General features: G+C 32.0%; 1 protein-coding gene across 5 annotated transcripts in view; it reads left to right on the forward strand.

Moving 5' to 3' along the window:
- The first annotated feature begins 3,338 nt into the window (after positions 1-3,338).
- LOC132743110 (deleted in malignant brain tumors 1 protein-like) overlaps positions 3,339-16,091 on the forward strand; it is a 180,390-nt gene continuing 167,637 nt past the window's right edge. For 2 of the 5 annotated variants that reach the window (XM_060731624.1, XM_060731623.1), the window contains exons 1-6: positions 3,342-3,747; positions 4,054-4,830; positions 5,443-5,578; positions 5,867-6,039; positions 7,075-7,210; positions 8,727-8,899. In XM_060731624.1, coding sequence (XP_060587607.1) covers positions 3,507-3,747; positions 4,054-4,830; positions 5,443-5,578; positions 5,867-6,039; positions 7,075-7,210; positions 8,727-8,899 — 1,636 coding nt within the window. In that variant the 5' untranslated portion in view covers positions 3,342-3,506. Of the gene's footprint in view, positions 3,748-4,053; positions 4,831-5,442; positions 5,579-5,866; positions 6,040-7,074; positions 7,211-8,726; positions 8,900-16,091 lie in introns of all 5 variants that reach the window. The other 3 variants (XM_060731622.1, XM_060731621.1, XM_060731626.1) reach the window with 2 other exon arrangements.

Genomic DNA, 16,091 nt, shown 5'->3' on the forward strand with positions numbered 1-16,091 from the left:
AATCCAAACACCGTTTTAAAAATAAAATAATTTTCAGTCCCCTTAAAAAAAATAAAAAAAATTTTATTTTTTCAAAACTTTATATTTCTTTTTTATCCCCAAAACCCATTTTAATTTGGGATCTTTTTAATTTTTTCCCAAACGATTAAAACTTTCCCTATTTTTACTCCTTTTTGCATCTTTTTTTTATTTTGTGAGAATCTGACCTTTAAAATTTTAAAAGAAATATTGTGCCTTTTTCCAAATTGTTTTTGAAAAGTTTTTCTTTTGTTTAAAATTTTGATTTTATTGACCTTGTCCCAATTTTAAAAACATTTTTAGGCCCCTCAATTTTAAAAAATTTTGGGTCCAACTTTCCCGGGTTTTGGGCCCCTGTAGTTTACGAGCATTAATGTGAAGTATATAAGTCATGTCTTGAAAGTTACACAGGATTTCGTTTATCCACAATAGCACAGTCGGTTAAGTGAATGCCTGATAATTGAAAGGTATGTGTTCGATCCTTACTGATGATATTGTTTTAGGCCTACTTTCTTTATTTTTGAGATCGACGTGTAGTGTGTTTTACAGGATTGAAATGACATTTATTGATTTTAATCCGAATGAGTTTTAAACATTTATTCTTAAACCACGTTATAAAGGCAATTATTTATTAAATATTTACAGATATTACACACAACAAAAAGGTTTGCAATAGTTTTAAGAGAATGGCCATTTAATTAAAAATTAAAATAAGAAATAAAAAAGAAAATCGCTGAAATAGGATTCAAATTTACCAGTTTACGCTCTACATTCTTCTAGTGAAATAACTTTTACCAAAATAAGAGGGATTTTTAATTTACACCACTTTCACAATTGGATATTTTACATTCATATCGATTTACAATTTGATCGTAACGTTCACGGAATATACCGACAACAGGGTCAAATTCAGAGTGTCAGGTCAATGTTGTTGGACAATATCACTGAACTTATCTGTCGTAAAGGTAGAGAAATAATTGTAAACAAAGTGGTATTTTGCTTATTTACTATTATGATACCAACTGCCAACAGCGCAAGTTAATGTTTATCTAACTGGCAAATGAGTAATTTATTTGCAAACTGTAGCAAGATAAAAAAAGTTTTTGAGAAATAAAAATAAGAACAATTATAAGGTATAAAGTGCATAAAAGCGCAGGCGTGGAATAGAAGTTGTTTTACATTGTTGTGCTATTTTTCATAGACCCATCCACAGCTGAATAACTAATATTAAATGAGGCTAGTCTAGGCTAGGTTTTACTGCTAAGTGCTGGTCCTATGTTATTTTCCCCCGCCGAAAATTTTCGGCGTAGGATATAGAAATAGTCTCCGTCCGTCCGACCTTCCGTCCTTCCGTCCGTCCGTCCTTCCGTCCGACATTTTTGTCCGGAGCATATCTCTAAAAGTATTTGAGTTATCAACTTGAAACTTCTTAGGTGGATAGACCTCATTGAGGAGGAGTGCAGTGCACAAGAATGATAACTCTACCTTGCATGATTTTTGAGTTATTGCCCTTTGTTATTTTTCAAAATTGATTTTTGTCCAGAGCATAACTCCAAAAGCCTATGAGATATTAACATGAAACTTCATAGGTGCATAGATCTCACTCAGGAGGTGTACAGTGCACAAGAATGATAACTCTACCTTTCATGATTTTTGAGTTATTGCCCTTCGTTATTTTTCATACCTAATTTTTCACCTGAGTGGAGCATAACTCAAAAAGTGTTTGAGATATCAACATGAAATGTCATAGATGGATAGATCTTATTGAGGAGGAATGTTGTGCGCAAGAATGATAACTCTATACAATTTTTGAGTTATTGCCCTTTGTTTTTTTTCATGCTATTTTGTCCAGAGCTTATCTCAAAAAGTATTTGAGGTATCAACTTGAAACTTCAAAGGTGGATGGATCTCATTGAGGAGGAGTGCAGTGCTTAAGAATGATAACTCTACCCTGCATTATTTTTTAGTTATTGCCCTTTGTTATTTTTCAAAATTAATTTTTGTCCAGAGCATAAATCAAAAAGTCTTTGAGATATCAAAATGAAACTTCATGGGTGCATAGATCTCACTCAGGAGGTAAGCACTGCACAAGAATGATAACTCTACCTTTTATAATTTTTGAGTTATTGCCCTTTGTTATTTTTCATGTCTTAATTTTTCAATTCAATTTTTTTCTCAAAAGTATTTGAGGTGTCAACTTGAAACTTCATAGGTGGATAGATTTTACTGAGGAGGAATGCAGCACACAAGAATGATAACATACTCTGCATTATTTTTCAGTTATTGCCCTTTGTTATTTTCAGCCATCAGTATTCACATAGGTTTCAAATCTGTAATCACTTCAGCCATCAGTTTTCTTTACCAAAAGACCTCTTAAAATGGAATTATTCTGCTCTACTATATATAAATTCTTCCAATGACCAAACACATTCGGCGGGGGATGGTCATGTTGACATCGTTCTTGTTCTGTTTAAATATACCTTAGACTTTTGTTACAGATTTCGAGGAATATACAATGTCGGTTAGTCGGACTGTAAATGACTATGAATCCTTTCTGAACATCTTAAAGCAACTGCTTTGTAAGTATGTAGAAAATTTTAAAACATCTAAATAGTTCTAGTAATGCCCTGTACAAATTATATCCTAATGTAAATGTTTTAATAGATTTTCGTACTTAAAACTGTATGCTGGAAAGCCTTTTTTTCACAAATGTGCTACCTAGTTTTGAAATGTTTTTGTATTAAGTATTTACATAATTTGCATGTTTTTAGAAAAAAAAATTACTTTGTTAATTGTTGACGTAGCATAAAGGGTCATTTTTTCAAAGGATATATAGTAAAATATTCTTTTAGTGAATTTCAATGCATGTAATTGGCATGTAGCATCATGGTGTATCGTTCCCTGTGTTTCAATAGCTGAAAATGTGCCCGTGTCAAAATGGGCCACCCCGTCATTTCATTTAGTATGTAGACTTTTGATAAAACAAAATTTGAAATATGTTAAAAAAGAACTTTTAAAGTTGCATTTATTTCAGATATGACTTCTTGACTAACTGTTTAGCCTTCATTTTCATTGCACATTTACAGTATGTTAAGAATCGCATTTGTAATTTGATTATCTTTTGACTTAACACCGTGACGTATTTTGCCATTTTATTCGTTTGTCGGATATAATTATTTACTCTTTTATACCATTGTTTTTTTATGTTTTTTTATCTATTCCTTAAGTTTAGATAACTGGTATATATTCTATCAAACTGAAACGTATAAACGTAACCACTTAATGTCAAGTGATGTACTTCAAATTCCCTCGTCCAATCTCACGCTACTTATTACAAATTATTATTTGATTTTTATGCGCATAAAGAACGGCAGTAGAATTGGGACATAATTGTGAAAGCTATATTTATTTTAAAAAAAACGTTTTTATTTCATATGGTTATAGTTGTAAGTAAGTTTTAAAAAGCAGATTACTAAAGGAATATATTAATGACATATGAGCTTTCTACGTGCATTCTAAAAATGATCTTATTGTACATCGTGATTTTGTCGTCTGTTACCATTCCAACAGTTAAAAGTCAAGGGGATGCAGTATGTGACTGTCAGGAAGTTGGAATATTAAAGGTTTTAGTACAAAAAGTGCTGTTTGAACAACAAATGGAGTCTGCTAGAGTTAGTAGATTAGAAGCGAGAATAAAGACATACGAGACAACTGGGCCAATTCCAAATGGTACAATTATGTTTCTAATCACTATAAATATTGTTGACTAAATCGTAAAAAAAACATGATTAATATGCATAAGTACTATTTTTGTCAAATGTATCATTCATAGAAAATTCAACTTAAATTTATCTTAAATTGCATATCTTTATTCGGAATTTTACTAAATTTCAAACAATGTCATATAGTTATAAAAAAACACATTAACATATGCGTTATGTATTTGGTTACTATTTGAACACTTATAATTGTACGATAACTTTTATTTTAGTTTAAAAATCGTGTGTTAGCCAAATCGCTCCTTTTATATTTTAGATCGTCTGGCAATGTTAGAAAAAAACGTAAACGATATCAATATGAAATTTAATAAAACAATAACTGAGACAAAGGAAAAACAGATAGGATTACAGAAGGTGCTGATCTCAGAGAAAAAAGAAAGAAACAAATTAGTTTCAAGCATGAATAAAATAGTAAATGAATACAAGGACACCATTGAAACTTTCAAAGAAGCGATGAACAATACCATCGACAAACGTTTCCAAGACATAACTGCTGAACAAGTGAAATATAAGGACACCATTGAAACATTCAAAGTTGCGATTAACAAAACCATCCACAAACGTTTCCAAGACATAACTGCTGAACAAGTGAAATATAAGGACACCATTGAAACATTCAAAGTTGCGATTAACAAAACCATCGACAAACGTTTCCAAGACATAACTGCTGAACAAGTGGAATATAAGGACACCATTGAAACGTTCAAAGTTGCGATTGACAAAACCATCGACAACCGTTTCCAAGACATAACTGCTGAACAAGTGAAATATAAGGACACCATTGAAACGTTCAAAGTTGCGATTAACAAGACCATCCACAAACGTTTCCAGGACATAACTACTGAACAATTGGTATATAAGGACACGGTTGAAACGTTCAAAGTTGCGATTAACAATACTATAGACGAACGTTTCGAAGATATTACTGCCATGCAAATCAAGTACTGGGAAGAAATTTCATTAGATCTTATCACACTAAACGAGACGAGATATATGGTAGATACACTAGGTAAAATAGTGGAAGGAGGCCAAGGTCATTATATGTTTTTTTCTTTCTCATCTTTCAACCAATCAAAAGAATAATATACACATGTAAAAAGCCTTTTAGTCGAAAGAACTTATACACTTATAATTAACCAGTAATAGAAGTTTCGGCAACATTATTATAAGTGCTGCAATCTGGCAAAAGTAAAGAGTTTCTCATGTCTGACATTTATTGGGATAATTAACTTCTAGCATTAATTCAGAAAGTCATTTTGATTTTATCTTTAGTCACATCTAAAGGGCTGATTATCCCCCCCTTATATACTTTTTTATTCATTGAACATCTTTTTAAAACAAAAGCTTAATATCATCACGCTTGTAAAATAAAATATTGTTAAGGCGTAAGAACGCAAATAAAGGTATTATAACGCAAACCAATTGGATAGTTACATGAAACAAAATAGATATAGTATCACTCATAAAGTCGTAATAACGCAAAATAAAAAGACCTTGAAATGCGGAAAAAAATGTTATTTCAACAAACAAAAAGAGTTATGACGAGAAGCAAAAGAAGTAAATAACGTTAATGAAGTTGAAATTGTTTATTCTTTGAACGCTTTAGCTTCAGAATGTTCGTACAATATTATTGTTATTCTTGTAGTTCGATTAGTTAACGGCTCGAATCAGTATGAAGGGAGACTAGAAGTATGGCGTGATTGGTCTTGGAGAACAGTATGCGATGATGGGTTTGATACGCTATCAGCAAGTGTTGTTTGTAGGATGCTCAATTTTCAACAGTAAGTTAACTTATTTTAGAACATTGTTTAATAAACTAAGCCAACAAATTTTCAAAAACTTTTGTTTGAGGCATAATATAATTGATAGAGGTTTAATATCACAAAGTGATTGATTTACAATATCAATTGATCCCCAGTTTGATTCTGAAAATAATTGTATACATTCTTTTTTACGGCGTAGAAAACACGTTTGAATTAAAACAAACATTGGAAAAATTAATGTATTGCATTAAATAAACAGATAAATATGATATTACGATGTTCTTATATTTAACCTAACATATTTAGTACTAATCCTGTGGTATTCAAGTCTTCTTACTTCGGCGCTGGAGCATTTCCGTTACATTTAGACAAAGTGAAATGTTCGGAAACAGACACAAGAATATCTCAGTGTATGCATTCGGGTTGGGGAAAACATAATTGCAGTCACGACAGCGGTGTTGGCATATCATGTACACCAGGTAATCTTTGGCTGATTTTAAGTGTTTCTGAAATAAATTATTTACTTATAGTATTTTCGAAAGAAAGTGATAATTATTTAAAGGGATACTCTGGCAAATTAATGACTAAAATATTAAAATGATCTTATGTACTCAAATCAAGCTTAAATGCCATTTTTTAAAAATACCCTTTTTTAAAGTCCCAGCATGAATTTCTATTCAAATTCTATATATTTTGGGTTTTAAGCTGTACAAATACCTATATATTTTGAACGAAACTTAGATGTCGAAAGAATCGCCGAGTAGTTTTAAAATCAAGTCATGTGACATTAACAAACCTTGGAAATTACAATAACAGATATTGTGGATATTGTATGATTTAATAAAGTCTAAGTCTTTTATTTGACATGTTCTTTAACGTTTCAAGAGTTCACTGTGACAACTTTTGAGAAATCTTAACGCTCTAACCTGACCCACGTGGGTCAAGTTAGGAATCCACCATTTTAATCTTTCTAAGGCAAACAGTTTTTCCTGTGACTGCCTAGTGTATTTATTTTGAGGACATTTACAAAATAATGGAAGAAAAATTCAAAACGAAGAAAAGAAAATTTTGCCTGTATATCCCTTTTACAAAACAAATGAAAATGAAAAACAATGAAAAACATTTTTAAAATATAAAATAGAAAACAAATATAACATTTTCAAACATTGTATTATGTTGTCTCATTTTATCATGGTGTTACAATCCATACAATTTATTTAAGTAAAAAAGTGCTGAAGAAGGTTGATCAGAGTCGGTTGTCAATACCTTCTTCTACTACTATTTCTACTATAACTTATACTACTAGCATACATCAGGGCTTAAATATTTTTTTTTGCACATTATTACATATGACAGCTTCCTTTTTATTTTGTAAACATTGAACAAAAAATAAAAAAGACACCCCTCCCCCCCCAAAGAAAGACTTTAAAACAACAACAACAACAACAAAAAAAAAGATTATATTGATAGTATCAGCTATATATAAATCATGTTTTATATATCGATTCTTGTAGTTCGATTGGTGAATGGATCAAATCAGTATGAAGGGAGACTGGAAGTATGGCATAATGGGGCTTGGGGAACAGTATGCGATGATGCGTTTAGTGAGAAGTCAGCAACTGTTGTTTGTAAGATGCTGAATTACCCACAGTAAGTAAGATGTACCTTCATATGTTAACATTCATTTTATAAAACGAAGAATGTCTCATTAACATCTGTAGTATTACCTCAAGTGAGAAACAATATTATGAAAATTCTATTTTACACACCTTAGAAATATATCCACACAATTGATTGTCCTACATAATACGGTAAATATTTCCTTTCTTGCGAAAAGGTAAATCCCTAATACGTAATCAATCATACAGATAACAGCCAGAAGTTCTCAACATCTTTCTGAAAAAAAAATGTTTTAATATAACAGGAAGTCACAGTAATGTAACTAACGTGTGCTTTTCCTGATCACGATATTTTGTATGTGCCTTGTGCTTTGGTAGTCTCTTGTGTAGTATGTGCCATCTAAAAGCAAATGAGTAGCTTAGCTTGAATCAGTGTTCACAATTTCCGAAAACAATAGTTCTCTATATCTTGTTTTGAATAAATTTAATATATGAAAACTATATTCATGCAGAAATATTGATGCGAATGTCTCTAAATAAAGCAGTTATGACAAAAATATCTTTACTTCAGCAAAAACCCTTGTAAACTTAGTTGGAAAAGATAGTGTACACTAGATTAATTGTACATACGATGGCTGTCCCGATAAGTCATGGACAAAATACTGAACGGGCTTCTAAACATATTTTATGTATATTTATACGCCATTGCTGAATTGATTTTTTTTTTGGATCTAGTATGTTGTAAATATTTTTTAGTGAAATAAAAAATCGTAAAATCTTATCATTCTTTCGATAAGCTATGCTTGTAATAATCAATCCTGCTGGACTAGTAGCCAATAACTAGCTCAGATATTGCAAATAAATTATCGTTATGCTTTTAACCAACATTGTGAAATGCTTACCCTAGAACACCGAACAAACAAAACACGGCAATAATATCGAAGTCGGAGAAAATTAAGCCAGTGTAACAAAACGAATTTAATTAAAAAGATATCAATAAATACAAATATTTAAAGACTATATATGTACAAATAATTAATTGATAAAATTTTGGTATCTTGATTCGGAATGGGGACATGTGAGGGACAATTAGAATAGTATTTTGCTATCTTTTTTATTATTGTTAAGGTCATACAAGAAGGAACAGAAACATGTCAATTATGTTTTAACCACTATGTTTACGATGCATTGGATAAGTCGTATTTGACTGGTGCGAAGACGAAAAGCGATGATTACAAAACAGCTCTACTCCCCCTTCGGGACTATCAATACTAAATTGCATTTATTTACAGTTATTGTTTTAAATTTTAGCAGTCAGACAAATTGTTTTAAAAATATTGTCTGAGAGAAAAATAGTTTGATCTTTTAACAGAAAATCGGGATAAACTGATAATAGCATTTGATATATTTTGATTCTCAAAAGATGTGTGTTTATTTCCACAACGACACATTTAAGAGATTAAATGGATAAACGGAAGCTAAGCATTATTGAATCGACCATTATAATGTATATGAGATGATTTAATAAAAAATATTTATCATTTTAGCTCTAACCCTATGGTGTTAAGGTCCGCACACTTTGGCCCTGGAGCATCACTAGTACGTTTACACGGTGTTTACTGTAATGGAACTGAAACAAGCATAACGCAATGCCCGCATAGAGAGTGGGGAATAACTGATTGTGATCACCATAAAGATGTTGGCATATCATGTACACCAGGTAATGTTTGTCTAATTAAAATTGTTTCTTGAATATACGTGTGATATATAGCACATTTGAAATAAAGTGAATATTATGCACATGTCGATGAAAATGAAAATAAAAATTATTAATACTGATTCTCATCAAAAATGTCTTTAAGTACTCGCCATTAAACAAAATTACTTATCATATAAGTTATCACCTTAGTCGAAGATACACAAACCTTTTTCAAAAAAGGAAATAAAAGATTTTTTTAACGAATACTGCTAAAACAATCTGATTTGTTGATCTTTTCGTACATATTAAATAAAGTAAGATTAATATTATATACTGAAAAAAGTTAAGAAGACTTATGCACTTGTGTTTTATGTGACACAGTCAATGTTTTGTATTGAGTGGATGCTTGAATAAAGAAAAACAACGCCTGTCGTTCTTATTAAAAAACGGACATTGTTTAGGTCAGCACATATTATAAAAATTGATGGAGTAGACAATGGCATTAGCTTTGAAAATATGACGTGTGGGAAAAAAGGGGCTAATTGTAATGTTCATACCTATATAACTTGTATATAGACACTGAAAGGTGTTAGCTACAAGTAAAACTATTTGTTTATAATGATGTAATCTTAGTATGTACAATTGAAATATATGTTAAAAACACAATGTTTATTAAAAATTCGACTGATGTCTGTTTTACGGCAATAACAAAATATACATGCTTTAAAAATGACAGCTATTGCGAATTTATGTGTGTGAGCATGTCTGAGCGTGCTTTTGTATAGGGGTCAATGTGCTTATGTATATGCAGCTTTCCCTTTATTTGACATTTTTCTTTCCTGATCTCCCGTTCTACCCTTTTTTCTAATTGTATCATTGTTTATTGATATGAAAAAGAACAAATATTCTATAATTATTTTAGTAGGATTGAATATTGCACGTATACCCGACTTGTAACATAGACAAGATATAATGTACATACTAAGATATTTCATATCAACAAGCAAAAAGAAACGTTTCTTATTGTTCTGTATAAAAATTATAGCCCAAACAACTACTCACTTTACACAACATGATTTATGTTACTTTATATGTCAAATGTAATTTCATACGATCTTGAGGTCAAAGAATTAATAAAAAATGAAAACGCTTAACATGCGCTGCATACAACGCAAGAAGGGGTTAAATATACGCGTTGTTTAAATATGGGCAATGTTCGATGTCATGAGCAATGTCTCTTTCAATCAATCAATTACTTAAAAAATGCAGCTGTTCCGGTTGGTTCGGGTAGCTTGAAACCTGTTCAGGCTGAACTGGCTAGCCAGAGATTATATACAATGAAACTTGTACAATAGACATCGGTTTATTTCATATTGTAATTCCATACTAGTAATTATCCCGATCTACGGCTATTCCGGTAAGCCAGAACAACTTGAGCTATGGCTACTACTGACGACGGTAAATCTGACTACACATTTTAGGATTTGTGTAGTGTGAGTGCTGTGTCTGTGTGTCCGATGGTATAAGTGAGTGTGTGTGAGTGAGTGAGTTGGTGAGTTGGTGAGTGAGTGAGTGAGTGCGTTCGTCGTGTGAATACTCTGGTATTTTGCCAACGTTAAGTCCAAAATCGAAATTGTAAACGGTCATTTTAGCTCAAAGCTCGCCATTTATGGCTTGTCCTTGTAAGCCCTATATGGTTGGACGGTTAGGTGGTCTAACCGAGTGTCCGCTGATATAAATGTGTTCGTCTGGAATGAAATAAAAAAACTTAAGAGAAGAGTTTGTTTTTATTGAACTGATTATGTATATTCGTCGAGAATACTAATACTCCTTTGGTACTCAAATTCATTTTCAATACCACTATATTAACCTTTATTTTTGTTTTCTTTGCTAGTTAATAGAACCTTTCATTTAAGACCGTATTCATGTTGTCGCACTGCACTTGGATGACGTCATTGGGGGATACGATGGACGTTGCCGATACGCTTAAGTACATTAGTAGAGGGATATAAAGATCTTAATCCTTACTCTTGTAAGATGGGCAGATTGAAATTTCCAAAATTTTGTGAAATTGAATAAGATATTTGATGAAAGGATGGTCAAATGAATAAATATGTTAACTATAAAAAGATTAACGATTTGTGTCAATACTAGATCATGGCTGGGTAACTGATCATAATTACTATTTTCGTTTGATTCTTAATAATGAAAATTGTCGAACCGAGTTTTATTTTGAGTTTCAAACATGTAGGTATTCTGTAGTTTCAAAACACGGCTGTGTAATAATTTATTGCAAGATACTGGTTGAATAAATATTATTTTGATTAAAGCATTACTGAGACAAAGAAAAACAATAATATAAATATATGCAATTTCAAAAGTGTTAAAACATACAAGTAACAATTCTTTTGAATGTACATGTATATAATATGTGTCTCTCAAAAAATCGTACATCACGCAGGTTGAATGCACATTATATGAAAGCACGTAAAGTGATATTTTCAACATGTTACTTTTATTTAATTCATACTCTGCTTACATACTTTTTTAAATAATCAATAAAAAAACAAGTTGTGAAAAACGTACACATAACTGTTATGAACTAAATTATGATTACGTATTTTTCACTGTGCCAGTTGGTAATCATTCTGGAGTATCAAATCAGTCAGGCATGACCAATAAAGTCCCTAGGACTCGGATCATAGTTATTTTGACAACTAACGAAGTGACATAATCTGATATAATGTTTTAACTCTTATGCACCCTGGTGATTTATGATATTACAGCCAAGTACCGCTTGTAAATACAACATTTGCACCCTGTTAATCAATATGTAACTGCCCAGTGGCGCTTATATATTCAAATCTATTTATTTATAAAATAAGTAACTTGGAAAAAGGTCTTTTATTTTAGTAAAAAACTAGGTCACACTGCTCAAATATGGAAAAACCTTGCTAAAACTCTAGTGGTCACATTTATGACTCAATCATCATCAAACTTGGTCAGGATGCTTGTCTATGTAATTTATCTGAGGAGTGCGAACATCGGTCATCTAGGTTTGAAAACCACGGAATCACGCTGTTCGTTACTCAAACAAACAAGATGGCGGATGCAGCCGAAATGTGTTTTCCTTGCTCTCTAAAATTCGTCATGTTCTAGTGTAAAGGTTCATGTAATAACCTTCTCCACAAGTTTACGGACACACAGGCTTTTATTTTATGATGTTTTGTCCTGTACTTTATTTGAAATGCGCGTCACCAGATTCAAAGCGAGATAATTTTTCACCGGTTTGATCGTGATAACGTACGGCTTCTTTTCTAAAATTCACTGTTTCGTTTTCATATATGTAAATTTTCTGAAACCACTGACTTTAAAAAGTTGCAATTTGTCGTCATCTAAGCATTCATGCCAATTCCGGCTGAAATAACTGCTGTAAATATTAATATCGGGGCATTTCCTAGAAATGATAACTTATGGTGCACAAAATATCAAAAATAACGTACGGCGCATTTTTCTGCTTAATTGATATAACAGTTAGTTTTAAATAGAAAAGTTACGTCTATCGCTCAGGTCTTTGCAGACAGATGTGTAGAAACAAATAAAGAAACTGAAAATTATTTAGTGTTTGCATAAGAATATCTGTCATGTGTTTTCGTATCGGATAGATATATCCAGTTCTACAGAAATTAGAAACATTCTCCTGTCGCTATCGCTCCCGTCGAAGTTTTTTATTTCTGTAGAACAGCTCGGATGAACACTAACATATACAGAGTGTCGTCAAGAGTTAAACTTGATCCCAAATGTCAAATATCTATATAAATAAGTGTCTAACTTTATTTGTCATCCAATGGAAACGCTGTATTTTCTTCAAAATCATGTGTGTCAAATTTCATAGAAGAACAAATGTCGATACTATATAAAATTTCTTTCATGATCGGCTTCTGTTTTTCACAGTACTTCATAGAACCGTGTTTGTAAAAATAGTCATTTGCATAAATTTGCACATGCGCTTTCGTGTGCCGTTTTTGGATATTAATTGAGTAAAAATGACGTCAAAAGGCCATCTTACATTAATTTTGTATTTATGGATGAAGGATATACATGCAGTTCAAATTTAAATCCACGTCTACTGCACGTCTAAAAGTAAAAACCAATAAAAATGTCAATTAATATATTTTCATGACTAATGTAGGAAAAAAGTCTTTATTAATTTGTCGCTATCGATATCGCTCCCGTCGAAGTTTCTAATTTCTGTAGAACAGCACGGATGAACACTTACCTATGCTTGTAAATACTATTTTCATAGTAATGTAGTACTTTTCACACCCGTTCTCTCATAAAGATAATGACGTCATCTGAGCGCATGAGCTGTCTGACATAAAAGGTTTCAGACGGGTTTTCCGGCATGGATAAAAACGTCGAAATCCAAATCCGATTTGAAACTTTATATTTCATACTCCGTAAAATGTTTAACACTAGAAAATAATAAGCGAATTTTATTGTCACTCTTTTATTGCTGATTCCTACAATACTTTTTTAAGAAATTGATTGTTTCTGTTGGGGCGTTTATGGAAAAAAAACGCCAGAATATTATAGCAAATTCATGAATTGCATGTAATTGTTTTGATCAAATGATGACGTTCTTTTCTTTTAAAATAATAAAAAAACTGTATGGCTACCGGGCGTCAAAGTGCACAACTTTACGCTAAATGGAACGTTTCAATATTAACCGCCCGTCAAATAAATAGGAAATTTCTTATTTACTGAATTTATTGAACTTTTTGCATAACATTATTTTTCTAACTCATTCAATAAATTCAATATAGAACCTACACTCATTATTACACTTCATTATTCTTTTTAAGTTTGTTTTCTTCTTTCAATGAGCGACCATATTAAATAAACAAAGGCTCATCTCATCTGTGTGTAAGTAAGTGGCAATCACTTTCGTTTTGTTGATGTTTGACGCGGTTCAAATATTAAGGTTTCATTATCAGAAATTTCTTAGAAATAATTTTAGAATTTTTATTTGAATAAGAAAATATATCAAGCCGTTCGTACCTTTATACATTTTTGCTCCCCTAAATGTATTTCTTACTTCTGATAAGGGGATACGACCATAATAATCGCACAACACTGGCGAAATTTAATGTGAAATCAACAATACACACATGTTTTCTGAAAGTGGAGACTTTTATTTCCATTCTGCATTTTATACAAAAAATATGCTCAAACTATACGTGTGTGTTTTAATTGGTAGATAAAGGTTAGTATATTAACGACAAATATCTATTTTGCCACCAGCTAGAAAGATATGCATTCCCGATGGGACAGCACTGTTCAATTATTTCAATTTATTTTTGAACTGACAAACATAATTTTCATATATCTATCATTTCCTACATACAAATAATTTATTATCAGATGACTGGACAAATGGAAATCGACCAAGTAGAAAAATGCACCGTACGTTATCATTGAAATTTTGTTCGCCATACGTTATCATTCGATATCAATATTAACATCGATAAATCAAGCCAGAATGGGCACGGATACTAAGATGACGGCATACTACAACTTTTTAAAGTCAGTGGTTTCAGTTAATATACAAATATGTAAAGAAACAGTGAGTGTGAGAGAAGAAGCCGTACGTTATCACGATCATACCGGTGGAAAATGATCTCGCTCCGTTTTTAGTGACGCGCTTTTCAGAAGAAGTACGGGACGAAGCATCAAGAAATAAAATCCTGTGTGCCAGGAAAATTGTGGAGAATGTTATTATATGTACCTTAACACAAGAACATCACGCATTTCAGGGAAGAAAAGGAAATACTTACTTTTTAGCTGCATCCGCCATCTTGTTTGTTTGGGTAACGAACGGCGTGATTTTCCCCCTTGAAAACTAGGTCACAGTAGCTAAAATAGAAAAATCTTGTGAACAGTCTAGTGGTTACGGTTTTTATCCAAATATCCACGAAATTGGTTGATAATTTGTCGGTCAAGCTCGAATTTGGGTCACCTGGGTTAAAAAACTAGGTCACACCGCCAAAATATGGAAAAAACTTGTTAACACTATAGTGGTCACATATTTGCTTCAAACGTCATCAAATTTTGTCAGGATGCTTCTCTAGGTTATTGCTCAGATGATTTCGAACATGGGTTATCTCGGATGAAAAACATGGTCACAGAAGCTAAGAATAGAAAAATTTTGTTAACACTCTATTGGCTATTGTTTTATCGAAATATCCTGGACATTGGTCTGAAAGTTTGTTTTAATGATTGCTAGGTCAATTTCGAATATGGGTCACTGGGGTCAAAAACTAGGTCAAACCGCCCAAATATGGAAAAACCTTATTAACACTCTAGTTGTTACTTTTTTGACTCAATTATTATCAAACTTGGTCAGGATGCTTGTCTAGTAAATTCGAACAGGGGTCATCTCGGATGAAAACCTAGGTCACAGGAGCTTAAAAAGAAAATTCTATTTAACACTCTAGTGGTTACTGTTTTGATTCAAATATCCTGGAAATTGCTCTGAAAGTTTGATTTGATGAATTCTAGGTCAAAGTCGAATATGGGTTACCTAGGGATCAAAAACTAGGTTACACCGCCCAAATAAAGTAAAACCTTGTTAACACTCTAGTAGTCATATGTTTGCCTTAATTATCATTAAACTTGGTCAGGATGCTTGTCTAGGTAATTGCTCGGACGAGTTCGAACATGGTTCATATCGTATGAAAAACTAGGTCACAGTTGCTAAAAGTAGAAAATATTGTTAACTCTTAAGTGGCTACTGTTTGGATCCAAATATCCTGGAAATTGGTTTGCAAATTTGTTTTGATGATTTTAGGTCAAGTTCGAATATGGGTCACCTTGGGTCAAAAAATAAACACTGCCCAAATATGAAAAAAATCTTGTAAACACTATTTGTCACATTTTTGACTCAATTATCATCAAACTGACTTGAAATTTGGACCAGAAATGTGATTTCTGATGCCGAATTAAATTTTGATATTAACTGTTCTACTTTCGATATTAATGATTTTGTTTGACCAAGTTTCTTTCTTTCTTGCTTAGGTGTTATTTATGAGGCCTAATTCAATTTTGATATCAGCTGACCTACTTTTGATATTATTACTATGATTTGACTTATTTTCTTGCTTTTCTACCTACATATATTGGAATGTGGACCAAAGGTATAATTTCTGATGCC

Source organism: Ruditapes philippinarum, unplaced genomic scaffold (genome assembly GCF_026571515.1).
Source record: "Ruditapes philippinarum isolate M1 unplaced genomic scaffold, ASM2657151v2 ctg981_1_1_1_1, whole genome shotgun sequence".
NCBI lineage: Eukaryota > Metazoa > Mollusca > Bivalvia > Venerida > Veneridae > Ruditapes > Ruditapes philippinarum.